Genomic DNA, 27,908 nt, shown 5'->3' on the forward strand with positions numbered 1-27,908 from the left:
CTCCAAGAAGCAGTGCCAAGTAGTCGAAAGCAATCGTTATCATTATCAAAATATCCGTGTTGAGCGTGCTAGGGACGTTAAAAATACTTATTCTAGAAATCACACCGACATCCAATTACAAGAAAACACAAATGTTTCGTCCGACCATTATTTTCCAATTATTTGCAAGTTATTTTCCAAGAATGACACTGACAGTTGACATCGATTTTTTTTCTATCTCGTCCCATTTACTATGCGCAAAGGAATTAATTACTGGAATCTGCCATTTCACTTCACAAACGTCATATCGATCATTTTAAAAATTATATTTAATCAATAAAATAATATAAAAATAAAAGAGCTGCATTTCCGTGATCGCTATAATGAATACTATCGGGAAAAAATATAATTTGCCTATCTTCAAAAAACTTTACCTACCCAATTGTAGAATTTAAAAGAAACAAAACCGCCATTCCATCAGGTCCTAATAACCTAACTTATGAAACCATTTTAAACTTTTAATTAAATATCCAAGATACAGTTACATATTTATGTATTTTATGGAACGGATCGTTTCAATAGTGTATATGTGTATGGTTTCAATGGTATTTGATGAGGTGGTGTGAAAATTCAAAGAGAAATAGTGATAATCAAAATTGCGTTGTTTGTTTACATAGTTTGCAAGTTCTATTGGAATAGACTTTACACGGCTACAATATATGAATTAGGTATGGTTTAATACCATAATCATTAATCGGATCCATAGACATCTAAAGGTATTCTTGGATAATAGCCGTTTAGATCACATATTCATGCGTGTATAGGCGTGTTCACACGGGGACAATTTTTCGCCAATCTGATTAAATTGTCCGATCAAATCAGGCCGTGCGAACACACAACAATTTAGATTATGACCGATATAATGGGGTGCGGACGCAAGAATACCAATGTGTGACGCTAGTATTCGCGCTTGGGGTTATTTTTTTTTATTTAGAGCGCTCAAATATCACCATAAATTTAAAATTGGTGAAAGTGGCCAAATTGGCGTTTGCGTCTGCACCACCTGATTTGATCGGACAATTTAATCAGATTGGCGAAAAATTTTTCCCGTCTTGATGGCTTCAAAGCAGTTGAGGGTTAAAGATTTTCTTTGCATTTACGAATCTCGGTAGTCTGATTTTATAAAATATGCTAGTTATGTATAGAAAATATAGAAATTGGTGTGCTCTAAAAATAGTTCTTGCATTTGTTGTGTATACAATGATTTTTGAAACGATATTTATTGTGTTGTATATCCAAATATATGAGTGCTTTTAATTGGTTGTTTTATTGTAATACAAGCCTATAAAATAAAACAATACCGCAACAAGGTCGCGGTGCGGTAGTCTGTTACGGATTTTAGGTGTTACTGGCCTACAAAAAGGATTCCTATATAATAAAACAACGGTATAAAAGAAAACAAAACAATATCTCGAAAACTTTTAATCTTAGCATTAATACTTAAAGTACCATTAAACTTAAAAATAGAATCAACATATCCATGTACTATTAAAGTAATTCAGTTACAATGAAACATCTTTTACAAATAATTTGTAATTATAAAAAATCTGCAGAACTGTCATCTCCATATTATGGCGACAATCAATGCCCTGTGCGAGCGGGACAGAACTATAATTATTCGCGTGCGATAGAGATAGTGAATGGTCTGTCAGTGCACGAAATTCTCCGTGCTTAGTATCCTTACTTTAGCTTAAAGAATTATAAATTACTACAGATACCAAATTCCAAGCAGAATAATTTTACTTCTGTAGCTTTTTCTACACAAAAATATTAAGACATGTTAAAATTATCTTAAACGTAATTTTATCCGGTATCGTCTTGGGTCGTCCCATTAGTTTTTCGTCAAGTTCTTAAATTAGTCCTATTCTGCTTTCGTCACTCATTCTACATTGAGAGCCACCGACGACTGTGACGAAGGTAGAATGAGTGACGAAAGCGAAATAGGACTAATTTAAGAACTTGACGAAAAACGAATGGGACGACCTTTGGGATACCTTTTATCCCACGTCGCGCGCTCGCTAGAGACGGTGCAGTCTAAGCTCCTGACGAAGATTCTCAAAATGGATCGAAATTAGAAAGATCGACTAAAATTTACGTTTAAAATAATTTTAATTGTTAAAAAGACCCCATGACCGTATCTTAGGTTGGTATCCATCTCAATTTCTTTGTTCAATGCGCCTTGCGTCTCACTCTCTCACTAAGCAAAATATGAGACGCATATACACAGTGGACCCTTACAATTTTCCAAAGATAATATACAAGATTTGGCGTACATAGAAAACGTCAATCACACACACCATTGAAGTTCAATGCAAAATTTACATTATAGTAAGGACGCCGAGCACGAAGAATTTCGTACAATGACCCGCCTGTTTCTATCTTTTTTGCACGCGCGTAGTTTGACCAAGACAACTGCAACGTTTAGACAGCAGACAGTGCAAGCGTTATTTATACGTCATAGTTTCATAGAAGCGTTACGTTTAAAATAACACTTGCACAGTCTGGGCTATCAAAATCGCTGCCGACTTATCTTGGTATAATTCTAATTATATTGGTGTCCCGCTCGTGATGCCGGCGGTCAATGCCACTGTGCGAGCGGGTCAGCAACACAATAATGCGCGTGCAATAGAGACAGGAACAGGAGGGGGTCAATGTACGAAATTCTTCGTGCTTTGCGTCCTTGCTTTAATAAACTACCTAAATTTAATATTTCTGTGGAGATGACAATGCGTTCTTCATGTTTTTTAGTAAACTTATTCTAGATGTCAAAGAAAATTTAATGTGTCAAAGGATGTTTGCAAAAATTGCACTTAAAAGTGAGAAAAAACACACAACGCCAGCATCAAACAGATAAAGTGAGACCAAGTTAACTGTGCACACTTCAGTGACAGAGTGTAAAGTGACACCATAAACGTAAAATTACTATGAAAGTATTATGTTAACAATAGCACTTGCACACTTTGTTACTGCAGACTTAAGATTTGAAATGCTAGTACTAAATTTTGTTCTTATAAAACACACGGGAAAATCCTGAATTTCAATTAAGGATAGAAACATGACAATAGGGTAATTCGCCAGTAACTGGCCACCCTAAACTAAAAATGAATTCTATTCACCTATAAACAGAATTCATTTTAGTATAAGGTTACAATAACTGGCCACCTTATACTAAAACGAATTCTATTTATAGGTGAATAGTATTCATTTTTGGTTTGGGGTGGCCAGTTACTGACAAATTAATAATTGTTTGCAATGCAGCAGTTTTTTTTTAACTGGGCAAGATTCAATAAAGAATTTCAGTGACATTTAGCAATATTTCTACAAACACCCTTTCAACTTTATTTTATATTATGATTCACAATATAAAATAACTCCTACTTATTAAAATAAAAGCCCCTATAATCCACAGTATTTCTGTATTAGTATTAATGCTGCTTTACTGGAAGACATAGCACAAGTGCGCCGCAAAAGTCGCGCGAGAGACAAACTACGTCTTTTTAACTGTATTCATTAGAAAGGGACGGGTGGTCTATATTGCGTGCAAGATAATGACCGCAGTATAACATATCAATACAATGTTTACGAACACACCAATGTTTTAAATTTTTTATCACTCGAGTATGAAATTGAAAAAATACAGCACATCTTTACCCCTTTATTCATAAAAGTTTACGGGCCTGATTTAGTCAAATTATGATTTGTCCTTTTCTCACAAATACATAAGTCAAAATGACAGATAAGAACAAACGATTGTTAGCTAATTGAGGTTTTTAGTGCGTTTATTAGGGGATTAGATATTTATTTGTGTATATATAAAGCAGTGTGTGTACGGTAAGCATAAACTCTAATGATGTTATTATGAAACTCGCCTTCTGCTCGTTTCTTAAACACACTCGTGTTTTAATGCCTTTCTTTATGTAGCAGTCACATAAAGTACTATTAACAAAGATTACACATGTAGTGCATAATTGTTTTCCATCGTATTTTCTCGGAAACGTTCGTAATTGTCATGCTACTTCAGTCAACGTCAGTACTTTTTGTACCGAGACTGACTGAAATAGCAAGACACGTTCGTACGTTTCCGTGAAAATACGATGGAAAATAATTAAGCACTACATAATAGTATTTATTTATCTCTGATATCTATCGCAATTGCAAATATAATACTAATACAAATCTAATGTAGATTATAGAGAGCATTGGTGCTGGTCATTATACAAATGATTATTTTAATACTTTGTCCCATACATTTCTATAGGATCAGAAACTTTTTGGCGGCAAGCTCATGTGACTTAACCCTTTTCCTTAGTACGATATATCGACCACATACGCGCCAAAAGATTTTCAAATTTAGCATTCCGATTTACAGTTTAAATTCGATTGCACTTTCGGAAAATGTGAATTGGAATATATTTATTTTTATTCATTATTTTATTATTTCGTTTTAGACAGGCAGCTGATGCTGGTGCGTCTAAATCATAGTTCACTTAGCACGATTTCACTGTTTAGATAGTCTATCTGTGTATATATTTGGATTTTTTGGGAAAACGTTGTTGGTACGGCTTGGAAAAGGGGTTAACTTAGATCATGCGTAATATGTGACGTCCCACGGAAAAAGGTACCTTATGCCGGCTGGCGCTTACGTCGCATAGCGCCGCTTATAGGAGCGGCGTTAATAATAGCGTAAGCGCCAACCGCCATAAGCTACCTTTACCCGTGGGACGTCATATATGTAAAGACAAAGTAGAACAATAATCACAGTTTGAACGCTCTAGTCACTCTGTCCGGCGGCCTGACGCAGCAACACATATATCTTTTCCTTGATCCAATCCTTGTTGTACGGTGCGTATGTGTTGGTGGATTTTTGGTACACTAGACAGCTGAGATCGGCAAGCTGAAATGGAATATAGCTTTTATTGTACTGAGGAAAGAAATTGGTCCCCTAGTACAGCGGTCGGCAACCTTTTAGCAGCCGAGGGCCACATAGTAGGGGGTCATCCATTAATTACATCACACGTTTAGGGGGAGGGAGGGGGTCAAGAAAATGTGACATGGGGGAGGGGGGAGACACAAACTTTGTGACGTCACTTTAACTTCATCAGTAACCGAAAATTTATTTAAATTATTTTATTGTTGTACTTTTAAATAACAAGTTTTTAAAACGATAATCGTTTTTATTCGTTTAATTTTCTTTCCTAAGGAGTTTTGGGTTATAAAATTACTAATAATATCGTCAAAAATATTTTGATAAAATATTAATAATACTTAGGTACTTACTTAATACGGCGATACGATACGGCTTAATATTTGGCGATTTCGTAGAAAAGGGGTTTGCCAAATGTGACCAAGTGTGACAAGGAGGGGGGGAGGGGTCAAAAAACCTAGAAATTCGTGTGACGTAATTAATGGATGACCCCTAGTTAAAGTTGACGCGGGCCGCACTTTGATAATATTTATAACTTGCTCAGACGGCTGCTCTAGGGTAATCCGTACAAGGTGGGAAGAAGTTGATATCTGGTGGGAAAAAATGGAAGAAATTTGAACCTTATGTCATTTTATTTAAAGTTCAAATTTCTTCGGAAGAATATCTCGAGTTATCAACTTCCCGCTGTGTACGGAAATGTTCCCATACATGTTTTTCCTATGTATTTAAGTATCAATTTAACACATTTCACTGTGTATATGAATAAATATTATAAGACATTATTACAACAATATACAAAGTATAAATGTATTAAAATAAAACAGCTCAGGAACAAATATCTGTGATGAACAAACAAATAAATGCCCATACTGGGAACCCAGGACTTCCTGTTTCATAGGTAGGGTCACTGGGTAGCCCCGAATTATGATAATAAAATTTAATTAATAAACAAATAGTTATCATTCCAACAACTGAGATATCAAGTATGCCATCTTCAGGTTTATTAAAAGATATATGTGTTATACACTTTAAAAAGCAGTCCACCAAAAGAGGTGCAGTGATTAAGTTACTCTGAACTAAATAATATTTTTCATAAAATCAAAAAACACAACTTAAAAGTCTTAAAATAGGGCTCTAAATGTTTGTATTGCTTTTACCTGATCAACAAAGTCGAACAGTTGCGAAATGTCGTATGTGATAGTCGGCGTATTAGGGTTTCGTCGTTTTAAGTGCTCTTCATAGATCTTGCACACGCCCTCCATGCAGTCATTTACGCTCTCGTAGTCTGAGTATGTCCTGGTCTCAGGCCTGGGCCCCGGTTGAACCAGCAATATTGTGTGAGACTGAAATGAGAAACATAACCTCACTTACCGCCATTTTTTCCGTTGAAATATTTTATTTTATCTGTAAAAAGTAAGCGTTACTTACCATTTCTGAGTTGTATTATGCTTAGAGCTATATAATGCTGTTAAAGATTATCCCGCAAGTGGTTATTGGAGATGAAATAGGTTTATGCCCGCTTTCCAGAAAAAAATGTTTGCTCAAAATCGTGTACTCTTTTGAGGTTCGTTCAGAAATTGAAAAAACTCAAGTACAATAAAAATAATGAAACATCATACTGATAAAATTTAATTAGGTACAAATTATGAATATTAAATAAGTGTTGATTAAGTTTTTAAGATTTACTTTTTCCTTGCAATTCTTAATTATTATTAAAGATATAGCTGAATCTAAAAAAAACATTTATGTTCGCATTTCCAATGCATTTCTAAACGAAATAAATGCAATCCATTCTACGCATACTTATTTTTAAGGGCCTAAGCGACTCATATTTGCGTTAAGAATGTTAATGAACTTTCAATTATTTAAAAAAAGCAGTAATTAATGTTTTGTGGTACAATTTACTGGGCTAAACGATTCAAAACGGTAATTAGGTAATAAGATTAGCAATCCATCACCAGCTATCATGAATAGGAACGTTATAAATCCAAAAAAATTCCAAATGGCGGGATCATTTCTTCAATTGACACCCGCTTACCCAATCATCGCAAGCAAAATAGAAGAGCCTTATCTTCTATTGGTTCATTTGTAAGATTATGTCAAACTCCTAAGTTTTTTTATAAGAAATGTCAAAAAGCCATAACAATGCTGGATCCAAGATTTCCCAGCCATTATTCCTAAGTATTAGAATAAATAGATAGTAATTTTGTTTTAAAGTAACAAAAGTGATATTTTGATTTAAATGTATGCATGTATAATTATTTTATCCACTGTATAAGCAAACATACTTCGTTCACATAAATAACTTTAAATACTGCCAAAAATGGATGAAATCTCGCAAAATATCAACAACTTTGAATCTTTACTCAAGAAACGTTTAACTAATAAGCCCCTAGCACTGTACGCTGGCAGTGGACACAAAAATACTACTGAAACTAGTAAACTATGTCCCAAAGAAGTATTATTAAGTGTAACAAGACAGGTAAAACTGATGCAGAATGCGGACACAGCGGGCTGCAGGCGACTTGGTGATACACTTAATAAGTACAAGAAGAGAGGATTCTTGCCCGTTAACAAGATACCAGTTTACACAGAGGTAAGAGCTAAAATCTGTCATCATAACAAATATACCTATAGTTACAGACACACAGTTGACCATAGTTCTGTAGAAAGCGACCAACTTTTTATTTTTGTCAAAGTGACTTACACCCTAACTCAGTAGCTTTGGTCGCTTTGTGCATTGATAAAAAAATTGAGTTGGTCGTTTTCTGCATAACTACGGTCAGTTACAGGTACAGACAGTCTAACCTAACCACATTAACCACAACCTAAGGTTAATGTGGAGAAGACCAGGGCCTAATTTTATAAAGCTACAAGTTACAATTTACAAGCGGAAGTCTCTTTCTAACACATAGGGTCAGAAAGAGACTTCCGCTTGTAAATTGTAACTTGTAGCTTTATAAAATAGGCCACAGGTTAGACTGTCTTCTAGCTTTTTCGTTTTCCTCCTTTCTAACTTATTTTCTACGAAAAGAATCACAAAAGTCCAAAAGTCCCTTTAAATTTTCTTTGCTGCTGTTTGTGGAGACTGGTCTGTTTAAGCTAACACGAGCTATTATACTTAGTAACTTAATTTTTATTAATTAATTACAGTGAGATGCCTCATTCTGTTCTCGTATGTTTCTTTTCTCTTAATGAATGTATTAATTATACAGGATATTGACTCTTGGAGACCCTATACATCTCTAAGGATAACTTGATAAACTATATAATCTTATAGTTCTGACACCTAGAGACATTTACACCTCTAAATATTATAGATTTTTTTGTGTGTTTTTTTATCTGTATTTTGTATGTAATTCGACATTAAGAGACCATATACATCTCTTAGTAATTGTAATACGTTAGATTGTTAGTTTTATTTTATAAAATTGTTGATGTTATTATTTTTGCTTTTATGTAAATTCAATGTTGACATGTAAAAGTGCCCTTGTGGCCTATTTGCTGAATAAATGTTGATGTTGATGCTTATCTGGATCCAAGGATTGGGATGGGTTTTTTCTTCATACAAAAAATATGGGTATTATTATGTTCTTGTTCGTTCTTTGGTTTATTATTTCAGTTTTAATGGGACAATTTAATAATGCTGCCTAAATGATTCATCATGATCGTAGGACTGAATCATATGATCACTGAATCATATGATTCAGTCCTACGTAAAGAGCATAAAATAATTAAAAATATTGGGCTACTTAGGGTTTTTCAAAAGAACCGGTTCCAAGCCTTGTCAAGATCATTCTAATTAAATTATCTACATCTTTTAGGTACCCCAAAAACTCCCTACAAGATTCGAAACACAATGTGTCTCTGACACGCAACTGATCAATGTTGTAGAAAACGCTGAAATCATTGACAAACACAGAGGCGTTACTCAGGAATTTGACAAAACATTTTGTCAAAAAAGTGACAATGATACTGATGATGACAGCTTAAAATCCAAAACAATAATAGATGCAGAAATATGTAAAAGTGGAAATGATATTAGTAAGGACAAAAGAGAGGTGACTAACAAACTTAGTGGGTTAAACACTCAAGATAGTAAAATGTTTGACAATACTGATCTTACTTGTGCCATGGACACTGTCACATGTTGTGAAAATGATGTGCCAATTGATTTAAATGATGATGTTAATTTAAACACAAGTCAAGAGACCCAAGGCTTTAATGAATGTGTGGAAATTTTTGATGTCTCTGAAGTTGATGCAGAAAGGTCTGCTAGTCCTGTACTAAATACTATTAAAGGAAGTGCTACACCACCATTAGTTGTGGATTTGTATACTTTTGAAAAATTTGAAGATTTAGCCCTTCCCATTATAGAAGAATATGGAGACCTTAAGTTAGCTAAAAATATGATAAATTCTCAAATTATAGGCAGAGAAATATCTATAACTGATCATTTTAATGAACAAGTTGGCAGGGATAGTCCAGTTTTAAGTAAAATTGAATGTGTAACTACAAATATTAATAAAGAAGAAGTTGAAAATATATGTACATGTAGCAATAAATGTGTGGATAGAGATGTAGAGTATACAAATGAATCAAATGACGAAGATGTTAATTTGGGTAGTGGCAACAAGGCAGAGGCAAAATTTAAAACAGAAATTAAGGATGAGATCCTATTTAGTAGTGATGAGGAATATGAATATCTACACAAAAATGTCCAAGAATTACCATTGACATGTGCCTTGGAAACATCTTTTTATGATAGATCAGATGTATTAGATAAAACTATGTATGTAGGATTTCAAACTGCCAGCAACAAGTCTATACAAATAAATACAGATTCGTTTACAAAAGCCAAAAGCATATTAAGTGATATTGATAATGAAGAAACAGGAAAGTCTCTCAGTGATTTAGTAGAGATATTTGATACTGGTAAAGCTGTAAGCGCAAATGAAGAATGTGATAAGTTATATAGTAATAAGCTAGAACATGATACTTACAAAGTCGAAGAAGATGAGATTAAGGATTTAACAACACCATCTTCAAGTGCCAATGATTTTACGAAAAGCAAAGACGACACACAAACATTTTTTACTTATGAACGAGACGAGGAAGTTAAAGATGATATTGTTATGAGTCAAATCATACAATGCAAAAATATATCAAGATCTGGTACACTACATAACAGTATTATTTCTGATTGGAAAATAAGTGACGCAGTGAATTCATCCCCAATAGAACCAAATAAAGAAGTTGATGACGATATCATCATCAGTCAAGTCATACAATGTAAGAGTATATCAAGAACACCTAACATACATAATTTAAATACTGCAAGTATAGGTCAAGAATCATTACTTCCAAATGCAGGTATTGCAAAAAGAAAATTGGAAGGTTTTAAAACAGCCAGTAATAAAAAGATCAAACTATCAGATAAAGCATTAGCTAGATGTAAAAAAGTATTTCAAGATATTGATTTAGGAGATTCTGAATACGTAAGCTGTAAATCAGACGTTGTCGAAACAGAAGTAAATTTTCTTGAAGATCTCAAGTCTCAGGATTTTAATGTTTCGTATGATGACGGTTTAAAAACAAATTTTGATACAACAAGAATAGCACATTTATGTGAAAACGTATCTGATGTTGCTAATACAAAAACAAATCCAGATGTAAATAATGGTGATTCTAAAATAGACAGTATTAAAGAAGAACAGCTTGGAATTAAGGAAGTCGATTTGCAAATAAACGATAAAATTATACTACAAGAATTTGAAGACAACGAAATGCCTTTTGAAGAAACCAATAACAACACCTTCGTAGGTTTTAAAACTGCTAGTAATAAAAACATAGATGTTTCTGTTGACGCTGTGGCAATAACTAAACATATATTTCAAGATATTATAACTGTCCCTACTGCAAATGATTGTAACAGTGCAATGAAAAGCGCTAGAAATGTAATTGGTGATAGTGATAAAAACGATCACGTATTCAAAAAGCCTGCAGATTTTTGGAAATCAACTACAAATCAAACAAAATCATCGATAGACTCTTTGGACAAACTAAAAAATAACCACCGTGAAAGATGTAACAGTGAAAAGCCTCTGTCTAATGAATTCATTGGTTTTAAAACAGCTTCCCATAAAGAAATTATTGTATCAGAACAAGCTATGGAAAAAACTAAAGATATCTTTAAAGATATTGATGAAGAAGTAATAAGAAATGCCGATAATAAAGACAAAATTAATTTAAAAACCGAGAAGAAACATATTGATAAAGACGAGTTTAATTGCGCAATAGACACTCAAGATTTTCTCGCAGAAGAATTGACTCGTATTGAAGATTTATTCAAAGACAAGAGTATAGAAAACCAACAATCTATTAGTCCTACATTCCGAGGCTTTCAGACAGCAAATCACAAACCTATAAATATTTCCGAGAAAGCTTTAGAAAAGAGCAAAAAACTATTAGAAGATATAACTAAAAAAGAAATTGACGTTAAATGTCATTCAATAGAAAACAAAGTTGATATAGACCACAATGCAATCGAGAAAAGCAGAGTTACGTGTATTGATAATTTGAACAATGATACAGGTAAATTCAATGGTAACAAAAATAAACCAATTTTTACGGGCTTTCTTACTGCCAGTAACAAAAAAGTGGAGGTCTCGAATAAAGCGATAGAGGCTAGCAAAACATTATTTAAAGATATAGTACTGTCTCAACAGGAAAACATAGGACAAAACGAAGAAGCAACTGAGATTTGTGATTCTGAAATTACCAACAATAAAATTAAAAATTTGGAATCAATAATATCAGAATCTGATAGTAAAGCAATTCAAATATCAGGAACAGCTTTACAGAACCGAGCAAAATTTACTGATGGTTCAACAGATACTCATACAGAACCTCCTACTTTTGTAAGATTTCGAACAGCTAGTGCTAAACCTATAAACATATCTGCTCATGCTATGGAGAAAACGAAAAGGTTACTCAGTGAATTTGAACTTAAAGATGGCATAATGTTGGACGAAGTCTACTGGCAAACAGATGCACCCAGTATATTTGTTGGTGCTGTAAGTGATAATAAGAAAAATACTATATCTGCCAAAACTCCGGCTAAAAGTAAACAAATGCTGAACGACGTTAAATTGAGAGACAACTTTAACAATGACAATGACTTTCACGATGAAAATATAGCAAATAATTCTGTAAAGACTGAAACCAAAAATATTCAACAAGGATATGAAATAACTGACGATCCTTACCAAAATTCAACTAGTCAATTTATTGGTTTCCAAACGGCAAGTAATAAAGAAGTCAAAATTTCAAAAGAAGCTTTAGCTAGAAGCAAACAAATGTTTCAAGATGTTGGTCTTGATGCTAAAGAATGTGACATTGTTGAAAAATATTCTCGACACGAAGAAAATACAAATCCAGTACTCAAAGACTTTAAAACGGCTAGCAACAGGATAGTAAGTATTTCAGACAAGCAATTGCAGAAAAGCAAAGAAATCCACAATATGAATAACGATTTAACTAAAACAAACGTAGATGCTCTAGTGTTCAAAGGATTTCAAACCGCGAGTAATAAGAAAGTAGAAATATCAGAAAAAGCTCTAGCGAAAAGTAAAAAGTTGTTTGAAGATCTAAATTTGAGTCAGCTAGACAAAGATCCTAAATCAATTTTAGATATGCATGAAAAGCATTCTGGTGGATTCGAGACAGGTAACAAGTTAATCGAAATATCGGAACAAAAGTCAGCAAGAAATAAGGATGTACTTAAAAATGCACATGATGAACATGAAAACGACAGTATTAAAACTGACAGGTTCCCAGCATTTAAAGGGTTCCAAACTGCAAGTAAAAAGAATGTACCTATATCAGAAGTAGCACTAGCGAAGAGCAAAAGATTGTTTGAAGATATGAATCTCAGTCAGCTGGATAAAGATGTAAAAATACCCGAAGATAAACACAATTTTGTAGGTTTTGAGACAGCTAATAACAAAAGAGTCAACGTATCAGAACAAGCATTGGCAAAAACGAAAGTTATATTTAAGGATATACATCTTGAAAAAGAGAAAGAAAAGCTAACGAAAGATACTACTCCAGGTTTTAAAGGATTTCAAACAGCGAGTAATAAAAAAGTGGATATATCAGAAAAAGCGCTAGCTAGAAGTAAAAAGCTTTTTGAAGATATGAATTTAAGTCAGCTAGATAAGGAGTCAAAAATGACAGAAAATGAGAACTATGTTGAAGGCATTCAAACAGCTAGTAACAAAAAAGTCACAATATCAGCCCAAGCATTAGCAAAAACCAAGGAAATTTTTGTAGAAAAAAATTTTGAAAACGATAATGATAGTAATAATTCAACTAAAAATGTAAAAAAAGAAGCAGTGTTTAAAGGGTTTCAAACTGCAAGTAATAAGAAAGTGGTTATATCAGAAAATGCACTATCTAAATGTAAACAGCTTTTTGAAGACATGAATTTGAGTCAGCTTAATGACAATTCTAAAACTACAGTCGATTCATATAAATTACCAACTACAACAGCTAAGGAAGTAAACGCTCCAGTTAATGATCATAAAATTAATATTGTTAATTTCGAAACTGTTGCAAATAAGAGAGTCAAAGTATCTGAACAAGCTGTGGTGAAAAGTAAAAATGTATTCAAAGATATACAAAACGAAAACAATGAACAATATAATCAAGAAATTAGGACTCCAGAAAACAAAATGTCTACAAACAAAAATGTTAATAATGATGTAATAGACACACAAGTGTTAAATGATTTTCAAGAAACTTTGAACACGGAAGATTTTAGCAAAAACACACCAACATCCAAAAGATCTGGAAGTCCTATTCTTTCTTGTCCCAGAGCTAAAAAAAGGAAATTTGAAACACCGTACAGAACAAGTAAGAAATTGGAACCGAAAAACCCTTTTGTACCACCAAAGTTAGCTAAAACATATCATTTCGATGACAATTATAAGAAAGAAAAGAAATTCACACTGAAAGATATAGAACGTCTTGAAAAGGAATATACAAAATCAAAAATAGATCCATATATACGAGAATTTAACATAGAAAATCTACATAATTTTACATTTAAAGATAAAAGAAATGATTATACTGCTGAGAAAATTACTACAGATGACCTTAAAAGAATCTTTCTTGGTTCAGTGAATAAGAAAATTGTACCAGATGGCTGGTTAGATAATCATATAAAATTAATTATATGGAAACTGCTTTCATATGAAATAAAATTTCCAAATGTCATGGAAAACACATGTACGGTCAAAAATGTATTGGAACAGTTGAAATATAGATACAATAGAGAATTATATCATGTGCAAAGACCGATTTTAAGAAAGATTTTGGAGAAAGATGAAGTGGCATCGAAAACTATGGTGCTGTGTGTTGCGGCGATATATGTGGACAACGTCAGTGTTGCCAGGTAATTGTAACAATTTATCCTTTTTACAAGCTTTTATGTAACTTGAAATGTACCTATTTGATATTATCAAAGAGAATAGAGTGTATAGAGGCGGATTGTCAAAAGTAAATTATGTAGCCACTGTAAAACTACTGCCATCTTTCGACAGAAGATTAAAACTGTTAAAATGCCATTTAGGCCAAAGGTATGGTGCAATCTTTTCGAGCGATGGCACTATAACCTTCAGCCTACTCTCGAGTATCTACTCGAGAGTAGGCTGAAGAAACGCCATCTGGCGTTAATATTAGTATTTAACAAGTTAACACATCAGTGAAAGAATAATTATCAAACTCAAATGGTGTTCTAACAGTTTTAATCTTCTGTCGAAAGATGGCAGTATATGTACTGTAGCTACATAATTTACCATGACAGTAACTCTCTAGTTCAAATTCTCTTTGCTATTATGTATATAATGTCTGCTTGCACGGATCAAATCTTGCAAGTCAAATTTGACCCACTTCCCAACTTCCAATGAAGCTGAAAATTTGCATACATATGTAAGTTGGGTGACAATGCAATATTATGGTAGCATCGAGCTGATCTGATGATGGAGACACGAGGTGGCCATAGGAACACTGTGATCAAACAACGCAACCTAATTGTGTTTGCGATTTCTAGGATTGTCTCAATGAGTATTAGTTGCCTGTGGAAAGAAAAGTACAGTCAGCGACAAAAGCTTGTACCAAAAATGTTTTTGTTTAAACTTATTTGTATTTCAGTGTGAACCCGACATCACAGAACGTGGAATTGCTGCTCACTGACGGATGGTACTGTGTAAAAGCCTGCTTGGATCGTATGCTGGTGAGAATGGTGACCACTGGCGCTATTGTGGTAGGCACTAAGGTATGTAACTTCTTTATACAGATAGAGTCTGTATAAGAGTTGAGTCGTGAAATGTATGGGGCCCCATAGCCCCCCCCCCCCCACATCTGGCGTCTTTCGAGCGTCGGCGTCTACAATTCTATGGCCGACGTCGACGCAACGTCGACGCAGCGTCGACGCAACTGCGCAGCGACGTCATTTTCCATAGCGCTGGACCGACGCCGACAGACGCCGACGCTCGAAAGACGCCAGATGTGGGGGGGCCCCATACATTTCACGACACTTCTCTTTCCGCAGAGACTCTAGTTAGCATCAAGCCTTCTCTGTGTGAACGTTTTTCAGTGTAGACCTTGCTTGGATCGCTGGTTGGGCTTGGCGTGCATATATTTTTCAAAATTGAAAATATAATAGACACTATTTGTTAAACTATTTTGAATTGGCCATATTACGCAAAACTCTAAGTAGAGGGAGTTACTAACTTAATCACATGGCCTACCGTGAAACGCGACAGTCGAAAGCTCGGTTTCTGCCTCTATCACTCTTGCTTATTCGAACGATAGAGAGGCAGATCGATTTTCGCGTTTCGCTGTAGGCCACCTGTAAACAAACCGCCTTGGTGCATGAATGTCATAGTGAAAACTTTGTAAAAAAAAACTGTTCAAGGCCCAGTATGTATAATAAGTTACTCTATGGTTTACTAAACAAATTAGTACTGCACTCTAGCGGCAGAATATCGCAGTAATACTCCCTATTGATATGGTTATGTTCTTGTTAACAGATGGCAGTGTGTGGCGCTGAGTTGATAAACTGCGAGCAAGGCGTAGCACCCTGGGAGGTAACTTTTTGTGACGTTTCCAACCAAAAGGTACCACATTATCGGTGGTCCATAAAGGTCGATTTCAAACTGAAGCTGATATATGGAGATACCGGCTTATTAGTAACCGATAATAAAAAGACACTTTTGATTGAGAATGGCACATTTTTAGGGTTCCGTACCGAAAGGGTAAAAAAGGGGCCCCTATTACTATAGTTCGTTTTTTTAGCATTAGAAATAAGGTAAACAATCTTGATGTGTCTTTTAATTGAAAAACACATTTTAAAAATAAGTTACGGCAAATATGTAACATTTATGAATCTAATACTATAATTTATATTCTTCTGCTTTCATAAGTAATAGTTACTGATTTTTAAAAAGGATTTTGCAATTAAAAGACATGTCAAGATCGGTTACCTTCTTCCAAGTTCTTTCTAATGCTAAAAAAAACGAACTATAAGACTCCACTGTCCGTCTGTCTGTCACCAGGCTGTACCTCATGAACCGTAATAGCTAGATAGTTGGAAATTTTCACAGATAATGTATTTCTGTTGCCGCTATAACAACAAATACTGAAAAGTACGGATCCCTCGGTGGGCAAGTCCGACTCGCACTTGACCGATTTTTATAACTAGTCTCCCGCCTTTGACTTTGTCCGCATATCGTTTAACTATCTATATATTTTCAGGACACATCGTCTGTCCGTCTAAAACTCCACGGCAACAGCATCCGCCGAGCCCGCTGGCTCGCCCGCCTGGGTCCCCGCACTGACCTCATCCAGTGTCCTCTAGGTAAGCTATGGCCGAGCGTAGCGTTTCCGTTTCATTGAGCTTGGGCAAAAATGCTTTCGTCCGATTGCTCTCCTCTCTTTTGTATTTAACTTCACATGTTTTTTAGGGTTCCGTACCTCAAAAGGAAAAAACGGAGCCCTTATAATAGGATCACTCGTGCGTCTGTCTGTCTGTCCGTCTGTCACAGCCTATTTTCTCGGAAACTACTGGACCGATTAAGTTGAAATTTGGTACACATATGTAAATTAGTGACCCAAAGACGGACATGTAACGTAAATAAATGAATTTCAAACATAGGGGGTAATGGGGGTAAATAAGAAAGTTAAAAAATAAAGTTTTTCAAACTAGTTATATCGTGTTATATAGTTTGAAAAACTAAAAGAGCTCATTTTGAGAATATCAATTATTTTTTTATAATTTTAAAATAGATATATGAGTTATATGACCCTCCTATCCGGGGGGAACCTTATCTTTATCTCCGGAACTACTGGGCCTAAAATTTTGTAAAAAAATACACAAAATAGTTCTTTACCTGTAGATGACAGGAAAACCTATTAGAAATGTGCAGTCAAGCGTGAGTCGGACTTAATTTCTTAGTGTTTGATCCGACCCCCACGGGTTTTTTCAAAGACAGTTTGTTCACGTTCCACATAAAAAAATACATTGTTTAATGGGTAAAGTACGAAACCCGTGGAACGCGAGTCCGACTCGCACTTGACCGGTTTTTTTTGCAATAATTGACTGTTTTTCGGGTTCCGTACCCAAAGAGTAAAACGGGACCCTATTACTAAGACTTCGCTGTCCGTCCGTCCGTCCGTCCGTCCGTCCGTCTGTCACCAGGCTGTATCTCACGAACCGTGATAGCTAGACAGTTGAAATTTTCACAGATGATGTATTTCTGTTGCCGCTATAACAACAAATACTAAAAACAGAATAATATAAAGATTTAAATGGGGCTCCCATACAACAAACGTGATTTTTGACCAAAGTTAAGCAACGTCGGGAGGGGTCAGTACTTGGATGGGTGACCGTTTTTTTGTTTTTTTTTTGCATTATGGTACGGAACCGTTCGTGCGCGAGTCCGACTCGCACTTGCCCGGTTTTTCTCTAGGTGCAGCTAAAGCAGATGGCGGTAGAATGGCCGCCACAAGAGTGGTGGTGACGAGGGTGTACCCCCCGCTGTACGTTGAGAAAATGGAAGATGGAAGTACGGGTAAGATATTAACCTATATTTCGTTTTTTTAACCGACTTCAATTTCATAGAAGGAGGAGGTTCTGTATTCGGTTGTGGCTATGTTTTTTTTTTATGTATGTTCACCAATTACTCCGAGACCCGTGGGTCGATTTGAGTAATTATTTTTTTGTTTAGCATTAGTAATAAGGTAAACAATCTTGATGTGTCTTTTAGTTGAAAAACACATTTTAAAAATAAGTTGCGGCAAATATGTAACAATTATGAATCTAATACGATCATTTATATTCTTCTGCTTTCATAAGTGATAATTTTTGATTTTTAAAAAGCGTTTTTCAATTAAAAGACATGTCAAACTTACCTTCAAGTTCTTTCTAATGCTAAAAAAACAAACTATAAGATCGCCTTATTTATGAACTCTGAAGAACAGTTACTTCACAAACTAATATACCCTCGTAAGACCCAAGGTCCAACATAAAGTACTTATTCAGTTCGATGAAATTTAAATCATATTCAATTGGAACAGAGTCGAATTTCTTTTGATTCATTCAGTTCTCAAACAAAAGCAAAATCAACTCTATTCCCCGCACTAAAGGTTCAAATTTCTGTGGCGAATTATGGGTTTTTCTCTATGGCTGGGCCTTAGGAAGATATATATCTGGGTGACGGAGCTTTGCTCGGAAAACATATAAAAACTCAAAATTTCCCCCCCCCCCCCCCCCGAGATTTTTGGCCCCCAAAAATAGTAATTTTAACGTTTTTTTTGACAGTAACACTATCGGAGAGATTAGAGCAGATTCGTCAAATGAAATACGAGTCGGAGCGGCAAGTTATTATGGAGAAACTATATGAAGAAGTGGAGAAAGAAATGTCAGATCAGGTAAATAATGAAAATTTCATTTTTGGTACAAGCTTTTATCGCTGACTACTTTACTGCCCTCCTAACAATAAGTGCAATAACTCATATTAAATTATCATTAAATAATATACCTTGTTCTCATACAATGTGTCACACAAGCGACTGAGATTTCAAAATTAGTTATTGCACTTATCGTTAGGAGGGCAGTTTACCAGTGGGGAGACACTCCTGACTTCGTCCAAACTCGGCTCCGCTCGGCTCAGCATTGCTCCGAGCAATTATTACGGTTGGCACCACTTGACTTCCTCGTGCGTGCACGACCACAGATAAGATAATCACATGAATTTTACTTACTTACTGCCGTGGCGCAGCGACCCGGAGTGGATCTTGGCCTCTGACACTAGGGTCCCCCCACATCTGGCGTCTTTCGAGCGTCGGCGTCTGTCGGCGTCGGTCCAGCGCTATGGAAAATGACGCCGCTGCGCAGTTGCGTCGACGTCGGCCATAGAATTTTAGACGCCGACGCTCGAAAGACGCCAGATGTGGGGGGGGCCTAAGGAACGCCATGCTTCTCTGTCTAGCGCCGTTTCTGTCCAATCGACACACACAAATCAAATCAAATCGACACATGAATTTTGACAACCCTAAATAGCCGAAAGGGATACTGCCATATATTAGAAAGGGACATGATTCGACCCTGAACCGCTGTCAAACTTCGGGTTTGTAGGAAGTGTCCTTTCTGTACGGTAGTACTATTATTTCTACTGTGACTTCACTATCCACAGACAACTAATACTCATCGAGAAAAATTCTAATAACCCCAAACACAATAGGCATGTTGACATGAATCGCGAATATATAACATGTTATGTTTTTACCATAGCAGGGAATATTAGAATGCTGAAAATCATATTTTAAATATTTTTTTTGTAATAATTAGGGGTCATCCATTAATTACATCACACATTTAGGGGGAGGGAGGGGGGTCAAGAAAATGTGACATGTTGTGACAAGGGGGAGGGGGGGGTCATAAACTTTGTGACGTCACTTTAACTTCATCAGTAACCGAAAATGTATTTAAATTATTTTATACGCTAATTATCATTTAAATAACAAGGTTTTCAAACGATAATCGTTTTTATTCGTTTAATTTTATTTTTTAATCAGTTTTGGATTATAAAATTACTAATATTTCTTTTATTAAAATTAAGTATAGACTAAATAAATTAAAACTAAAACTAATAAAATAAATAAATAAATAAAACTTACCCACCTACCTTAGATCCCCCAGATCTGTCCCCTGCGGAAGTGTGCCCATAAGGCTGGCTACATTCCCACGCTGAATAGCTATGCCTATTCTTTGGCCTAGGAATGAGCCAGCCCTAGGGTCACCCGTCGTTTCCAACAGTCTTTTTTTAAGGTCTTTAAAAAGGTTGTGGGCGTCACGACACCACGGCCCCAGGGTCTCTACCGCGAACGCCGCAAATATGTGGTTGTTTGTAAGACCAGCATATTTGCGGCGTTTTAGGGTTTCAGCCGCTGCTGCCGCGCCGCCAGCTCTCTGAGACGTGGCGACTAGATGGGACGGCGCTAGGGTGTCTACACATGTGGCATCCCAGATGAGCGGCCGTCCCATCTGCCAGGGGATGAGGGTTATTCCATCGGGCCTCTTGCCATCGTCGCGCGCCAGACCGGCTGGTTCCAACGCGGCCGGCACGCCCACGCTGACAAAGGCCCGACGGATGACATCGTTGAGGCTGGCGTGGCGGGACAGGCGGCCGGCACTCCTTATATTTCTTTTATTTTGATAAAATATTAAATAAATATTTGCCGATTTCGTTGAAGAAATGTGACGTCACACCAGGGGGGAGGAGTTTGCCAAATGTGACCAAGTGTGACAAGGAGGGGGGAGGGGTAAAATAAACCTAGAAATTCGTGTGACGTAATTAATGGATGACCCCTTACGTGTCTATCTATACAATGAATACAGTTCCAAAAACTTGTCAACATGCCTATTAGGTTGCGTTGTTTTATAACACACCTATGGCCACCTCCTGTCTCCATCATCAGATCAGCTCGATGGTACCATAATATTCTTAGAGCATTTAATAACTGGATATGTCATCGCTGTCATTTTCTTTACGAATCAGTCTGCCGATTTTTGCGAGGGAGGGGACGACAAATGTATTGCTATTTCTACATGATTTGTAATTTTGTACGTAACGTACATCAACATCAACATCATCAACATCAACATTTATTCAGCAAATAGGCCACAAGGGCACTTTTACACGTCAACATTGAATTTACACAAAAGCAAAAATAATAACATCAACAATTTTATAAAATAAAACTAACAATTCAATCTAACGTATTACAATTACTAAGAGATGTATATGGTCTCTTAATGTCGAATTACATACAAAATACAGATAAAAAAACACACAAAAAAAATCTATAATATTTAGAGGTGTAAATGTCTCTAGGTGTCAGAACTATAAGATTATATAGTTTATCAAGTTATCCTTAGAGATGTATAGGGTCTCCAAGAGTCAATATCCTGTATAATTAATACATTCAAATAGCCATGTCACTCCATACAAAAGTTTGCACAATTATGCAGGTTTTTCGGCAGAGGGGAAGCTCCTAATGGCCACTTCAGTTATTAAATACTCTAATATAATATTGCATTGGCAGCTTTCTGGCTCAACGTATTAGCTTAGCAATACAGCGGGGAAATGCTGCCAGCGTCCTCGGCACCATGCCAAGGGGGAGGGGGCCCAATTTCTTGGACATTTTTTAATTCAATTTAATATTAGTTTTTAGTTTTAATTTAGTTTTATTATATAGATAAGTTAGTTTATTTTTATTTTTAATATTTGTATCTACCTTATAAATAAATATAATATTGCATTGTCACTCGACTTACATATGCAAATTTTCAACTTCATCGGGAGTGGGTCAAATTTATACTTGGTCCAACCAATTTGTGAGTCATTAAGAAAACACAGATTTTAGACATCCGATATTAGGGGGCAAAATTTAATGTCAGGGAGTTCCTAAATCGATAAACTTATTATTTCAGGAATCACAAGACTCTGAAGGCTATTCGAACGAGAAATGTATGGATAGCGGCTCGCAAATATCCAGAAATATGAAGAGAAGCAGAGACCCTGACGAATACAAAGTAAGGATTCTAATTTATCTTCATTTCTAAGCATTGTGGTATCGTTTCCACTTTCCGGGCGTTACAGCTTAACCTCCTGAGGCCCACTTGCACCGTTCCACTAACCCGGGGTTAACCGGTTAAACCAGGAGTTGCCACGGTTAGCCATACAATTTGACACTAGGTTAACAGTTTAACCGCTTAACCCCGGGTTAGTGGAATGGTGCAAGTGGGCCTAAGGCCCAGCCATACAAATGAAAAATGCAAAATTAGCCACAGAAATTTGAACCTACAGTGTAGGAAATAGAGTTGATTTTGCGTTGTTAATAAACTGAACGAAACAGAGCAAACGCAACTCTGTTCCAATCGAATATGATTTAAATTTCTTTGAACTGTATAAGTACTATAGGTAGGACCTTGGGCCTTAGGAGGTTATTACAAAATTTAAAAAAAAACATTTTTTTTTTTGCTACCTTGTGACACAATCTACTATTTCCAGTCTCACCTAACCAAATCTCAAAACCGGGTGCTAGAAGAGCACGACGCGAGACAGAGAGAGAAGCTGATAGAGCGAGTGAGAGAGAAGTTCCATCAGAAGCTAGAGAAGCATGGGTTGAAGAGTGACAGAAATGTGGTGCCGCTGTTCAAAGCGAGGGTGGCTGGTGTGACGGAAAAGGGGGGGAAAGTTGAAATAAGTAAAGGTAATTATAATTAATTTATTAATTTTATTATGTATGGTGCATTCGGGTAATTACGAAACATTATTGCACTACCTATAGTTCGTTTTTTTTAGCATTAGAAAAAAAATAAACAAATATTGACGTCTTTTATTGAAAATAAACTTTTTAAAAATAAGTCACGGCAAATATATAATAATTATCAATCATATAACAATTATTAACCTTCTTTTGCTTTAGTTTAGTTACTGATTTTTAAAAAGCGTTTTTCGATTAAAAGACACTTCAACCCAGCGTAGTCTTTTTCCAATGCTAAAAAAACCGGGCAAGTGCGAGTCGGACTCGCGCACGAAGGGTTCCGTACCATAATGAAAAAAAAAAAACGGTCACCCATCCAAGTACTAACCACGCCCGACGTTGCTTAACTTTGGTCAAAAATCACGTTTGTTGTATGGGAGCCCCATTTAAATCTTTATTTCATTCTGTTTTTAGTATTTGTTGTTATAGCGGCAACAGAAATACATCATCTGTGAAAATTTCAACTGTCTAGCTATCACGGTTCGTGAGATACAGCCTGGTGACAGACGGACAGACAGCAGAGTCTTAGTAATAGGGTCCCATTTTACCCTTTGGATACGGAACCCTAAAAACGATCTATAGTTAGTGTTATCTACATTTCTCCATGAACCATCTGGTATAGATAGATTTTATCAAAATATTGACTGCATTTCGTAACCTCGTCTTCATTTTCATGAGATTTTAATAACAACACTTCCGTGAGTCACAGACACATTAAATATATTAAGAACGACTAAAATACGTGTGTGACTCGTTCTTAATATATTTAAGACATTTTCATGATATTTTTAGGGTTCCGTACCCAAAGGGTAAAACGGGACCCTATTACTAAGACTTCGCTGTCCGTCCGTCTGTCACCAGGCTGTATCTCACGAACCGTGATAGCTAGACAATTGAAATTTTCACAGATGATGTATTCCTGTTGCCGCTATAACAACAAATACTAAAAACAGAATAAAATAAAGATTTAAATGGGGCTCCCATACAACAAACGTGATTTTTGACCAAAGTTAAGCAACGTCGGGAGTGGTCAGTACTTGGATGGGTGACCGTTTTTTATTTTGCTTTTTTTTGTTTTTTTTTTGCATTATGGTACGGAACCCTTCGTGCGCGAGTCCGACTCGCACTTGCCCGGTTTTATTGTTTTTATAGGCGGCGCGACAAATATTTAAATAACATAAGTACATAACAATAACGTTACTACTCGGTGTTAAAGTTGTTGTTTAACCCTTGTGCGTTGAAACCCTCGCAACGCTCAATCCCATTTTTCAATTTGGGAATGTTGAGCGCGTTGCGAGGGTTTCAAGAGGTCTCAACATTCCATTTTTCGAATTCAATTTTGGAATCTTTCGCTCGCTCCGGTATCAATATTAGTACGAGGGGTTAAACAAGTTTGCCCCCTTGTGAAACAATAGTTATTTGTACAACAAGAGATCAAAGTTTGATATTTCTTCGAGTGCTTATTTTGAGTCCCGTGCAAGCGAAAGATTCTATAATAATTTAGAATCTTGAGCGTAGTAAGGGATTCAAAAGCGCACGAGATGTAAATAACTTTGATCTCGTGTAGTACACAAAATTTTTCACCCGAAGCTGTGAGAACATACCTAGAGGGACAGAGATAATAGAACCCAAGTATATCGAACTTGTATTAGACCCCGCATGTTGAAGTGACATTTGACTATAAAGGTCACTTGAATGACATTTTGTCTCACTCAGTGAGCAAAATGCGATTTTGATCACTCATTTTGTCTCACTCAGTGAGCAAATTGCGATTTTGCTCACTTAGTGAGACAAAATGACTCAGTGAGCAAAATCGCATTTTGCTCACTGTTTTTAAGAATCAAAGTACCCTTGTTCGAGCTGCTGAGGTCAAAATATTTATTTCTGGTTTCAGGCTACTTGTCAATTTGGAAACCATCAGCTGCTGTCTTAGAGTTGTTGACCGAGGGCGCCTGGATCGAGATCCTGAACATCATCCCTACTGGGATAAGGTACCTATATCTTCTCCCTCGCGTTGTCCCCGCATTTTGCCACGGCTCATATGGGAGCCTGGGGTCCGCTTGGCAACTAATCCCAGGAATCTAGGCACTATTTTTTACAAAAGCGACTGCCATCTGACCTTCCAACCCAGAGTGTAAACTAGACCTTATTGGGATTAGCCGGGTTTCCTCACGATGTTTACCTTCACCGAAAAGTGACTGGTAAATATCAAATGATATTTCGTACATATAAGTTCCGAACAACACTTTGGTACGAGCCGGGGTTTGATCCCGCGACCTACGGATTGAAAGCGGTTCAGGGTCGAATCGTGCTGTCCCTTTCTAATATATGGCACTATCCCTTTCGGCTATTTAGAGTTGTCAAAAATCAAGCCATTATCTGTGGTCGTGCACACAAAGGGACGTCAAGTTGTGTGAACCCTAATAATTGCTCAGAGCAATGCTGAGCCGAGCAGAGCTGAGTTTGCCCGAAGGCAGGAGTTTCGCAGCCATGGTTATGGTAATCAAATGTAATCCTTGTTTGTTACAGGAATTCAGAAATTCAGCTTTCATCGGGCAGACAGACAATTTTCAATCCATACAAACAGACAAATGACAAATTTAAACAGTACATAAATACATTACAGCGAATGTGCTATGAAATCAAAGAAATAACCCAAAATCCTTCAATGGCCACAAATAATAACGAAATAGACACCGTCGGCATGATATTCTGCATAGAACCATCGACTAAAGACTTTAAGGAGCAAAACTTCCAAAATGTCTACCTAGCGGATGCAGAAAAAAATATTATCTGTGTCAATTTCTGGGGCGGATTAAAAAAATTCGGCTTCGAAAATGTTCTAGACACAGGACAGATTGTAACTTGCGTTAATTTACAGAAAAGAGCTGGTAACACCAGGAAAAGTATACCACAGTATAGGGTGACAGAGTTTAGCTATTTCACAAAAACGCCTAAGAACAAAAAGGCATTGGAAATCACGAATGAACTGACAAGCAAACTGTCAAAAGTTAAAGACAAATTTTGTGAAGATTGTCTTGTTTTAAAAAACAATTATTCCATTTTCAAAAGGAGGGACAGTGAAAATGTATCGCCGTATAGATTTGACTATAACTTACCTAAAAATATGGGGTCTCCGCTGAAGAATTGTGATGCAAATTTAAATCTTACCGGCTTGGATTTTGAGTCCAGTTTCAATTCGCAAGAAATTTCCCCACAAATGTTGCTTAGGAAAAAGAAAGTCAACGAGAAAATTGAAAAAATAAGATTGAACTACGGCGAGCCGCCTCCTTTGAGCTCGATACATATTATAAACAAATCGAAAAACGCCTCTGCGACGTACAAAAGCCCGTTAATTTCAAATTTGGAACGTTCAAAAATGGAAAGTCCCGGCGTACAAAATGTTGCCAGCCCTGTGACAGTTAACAGAACTTTTGTGAAAAATGTGAATCCTGTGAAATTGAATTTTTCTAGTGAAAATTTGGACGAGAGTGTAGATAATTTTGCGGAGGATTTCGACGCCAGTCCGCCATTGAGCCTTGATTCCGATATTTTAAATTAACAATTTTTATGAATAATGTAAATCTGAAGTTTATATTGTACCATATAGTAACTAGAGTTAGACCAAGATATAAGTCTGCAACGATTTTGATAGCACACGCAGTGCAAGTGTTATTTTAACCGTCGAACTTCTATGATATTATGACGTAAATAAAACTGCACTGCGTGTGCTATCAAAATCGTTGCAGACTTATCTTAGTCTAACTCTAGCACACTTTATGAGTACTTTTGTGATGGCATTTCAGTTGTAAAGCTTTTTAACTGATAAAAATAATGTGATAAAAATAAAATCATAGTGCCTAGACTCAATATTATCTAAGTATTGCGACATTTCATTCTGTATGTTATTTTTAAAGTTTGATATGGTTATTGTTATAAAAAATAAGTTCAAAAACTAAAACCCGACTACTGCAAATCGCGCTCTAAAAAGAATGAAACAAGATAGAATTCTTATCTAAAATTATCAAGCAGGAAATATTATAAATGTTACCATTTTTTTTATATAAAAATACAACGTAATATAATTTACTGATTTTTTTTATATATTTACAGAGATTCAGAGGATCGCCGTGGTCGTATGCCACGATTATAAACTTAAAAGTAATGTGGCATACGACCACGGCTATCCTCTGAATCTCTGTAAATATATAAAAAAATCAGTAAATTATATTACGTTGTATTTTTATATAAAAAAAAATGGTAACATTTATAATATTTCCTGCTTGATAATTTTAGATAAGAATTCTATCTTGTTTCATACTTTTTAGAGCGCGATTTGCAGTAGTCGGGTTTTAGTTTTTGAACTTATTTTTTATTTAATTAATTTTGGGGCATGATCTCGTTACTAACTTTTTGAAGTCACTTTATATTACTTTTGCGAGGGCGTCCTCAGTACAGAAATGCACGCAGAGCGCCGCCTATATCGGGCTACGCCCGACTCCTTTAGTGCCTATGAGGGCGCCGATGGCGGCCGTCTTTGGAACGCGTACGTCGGGTTACGCTCGACACTTTTAGTATGAGGGCGCCGAAGGCGCCCGGCTTTCGAATGCGTACGTCGGGCTACGCCCGACTCTTTTAGTATGACGGCGCCGAAGGCGCCCGGCTTTCGAACGCGTACGTCGGGCTACGCCCGACACTTTTAGTATGAGGGCGCCGAAGGCGCCCGGCTTTGCAACGCGTACGTCGGGCTCCGCCCGACTCTTTTAGTGTGAAGGCGCCGAAGGCGCCCGGCTTTGGAACGCGTACATCGGGCTACGCCCGACACTTTTAGTATGAGGGCGCCGAAGGCGCCCGGCTTTGGAACGCGTATGTCGGGCTACGCCCGACTCTTTTAGTATGAGGGCGCCGAAGGCGCCCGGCTTTCGAACGCGTACGTCGGGCTACGCCCGACACTTTTAGTATGAGGGCGCCGAAGGCGGCCGGTTTTGCAACGCGTATGTCGGGCTACGCCCGACTCTTTTAGTATGAGGGCGCCGAAGGCGCCCGGCTT

General features: G+C 36.5%; 2 protein-coding genes across 2 annotated transcripts; one reads left to right on the forward strand and one right to left on the reverse strand.

Moving 5' to 3' along the window:
* Positions 1-1,446: 1,446 nt before the first annotated feature.
* Positions 1,447-6,532, reverse strand: LOC134677906 (enhancer of rudimentary homolog). The gene is made up of 3 exons (XM_063536351.1): positions 6,392-6,532; positions 6,121-6,306; positions 1,447-4,933 (listed from the first exon to the last, which is right to left on the reverse strand). The coding sequence occupies exons 1-3, from the start codon at positions 6,392-6,394 to the stop codon at positions 4,811-4,813; spliced, it is 312 nt and encodes a 103-aa protein (XP_063392421.1). The 5' UTR covers positions 6,395-6,532; the 3' UTR covers positions 1,447-4,810.
* Positions 6,533-7,107: 575 nt separating this feature from the next.
* On the forward strand, positions 7,108-26,534 carry LOC134677856 (breast cancer type 2 susceptibility protein homolog). The gene is made up of 11 exons (XM_063536275.1): positions 7,108-7,559; positions 8,788-14,420; positions 15,179-15,302; positions 16,060-16,116; positions 16,784-16,886; positions 17,998-18,099; positions 18,849-18,958; positions 22,023-22,124; positions 22,603-22,804; positions 24,753-24,849; positions 25,388-26,534. The coding sequence occupies exons 1-11, from the start codon at positions 7,287-7,289 to the stop codon at positions 26,418-26,420; spliced, it is 7,836 nt and encodes a 2,611-aa protein (XP_063392345.1). The 5' UTR covers positions 7,108-7,286; the 3' UTR covers positions 26,421-26,534.
* The last annotated feature ends 1,374 nt before the right edge of the window (positions 26,535-27,908 follow it).

Source organism: Cydia fagiglandana, chromosome 27 (genome assembly GCF_963556715.1).
Source record: "Cydia fagiglandana chromosome 27, ilCydFagi1.1, whole genome shotgun sequence".
Taxonomy (NCBI): domain Eukaryota; kingdom Metazoa; phylum Arthropoda; class Insecta; order Lepidoptera; family Tortricidae; genus Cydia; species Cydia fagiglandana.

Excerpts from the sequence above, each read along its gene's own strand:
- LOC134677906 (XM_063536351.1), bottom strand. Across the intron at positions 4,934-6,120 it reads TGTTCGACTTTGTTGATCAG|CTTGCCGATCTCAGCTGTCT; the intron begins GTAAAAGCAATA and ends ATTCCATTTCAG.
- LOC134677856 (XM_063536275.1), top strand. The coding sequence starts at position 7,287 with ATGGATGAAATCTCGCAAAATATCAACAACTTTGAATCTTTACTCAAG. Across the intron at positions 22,805-24,752 it reads GAAAGTTGAAATAAGTAAAG|GCTACTTGTCAATTTGGAAA; the intron begins GTAATTATAATT and ends TTCTGGTTTCAG. Across the intron at positions 24,850-25,387 it reads ATCATCCCTACTGGGATAAG|GAATTCAGAAATTCAGCTTT; the intron begins GTACCTATATCT and ends TGTTTGTTACAG.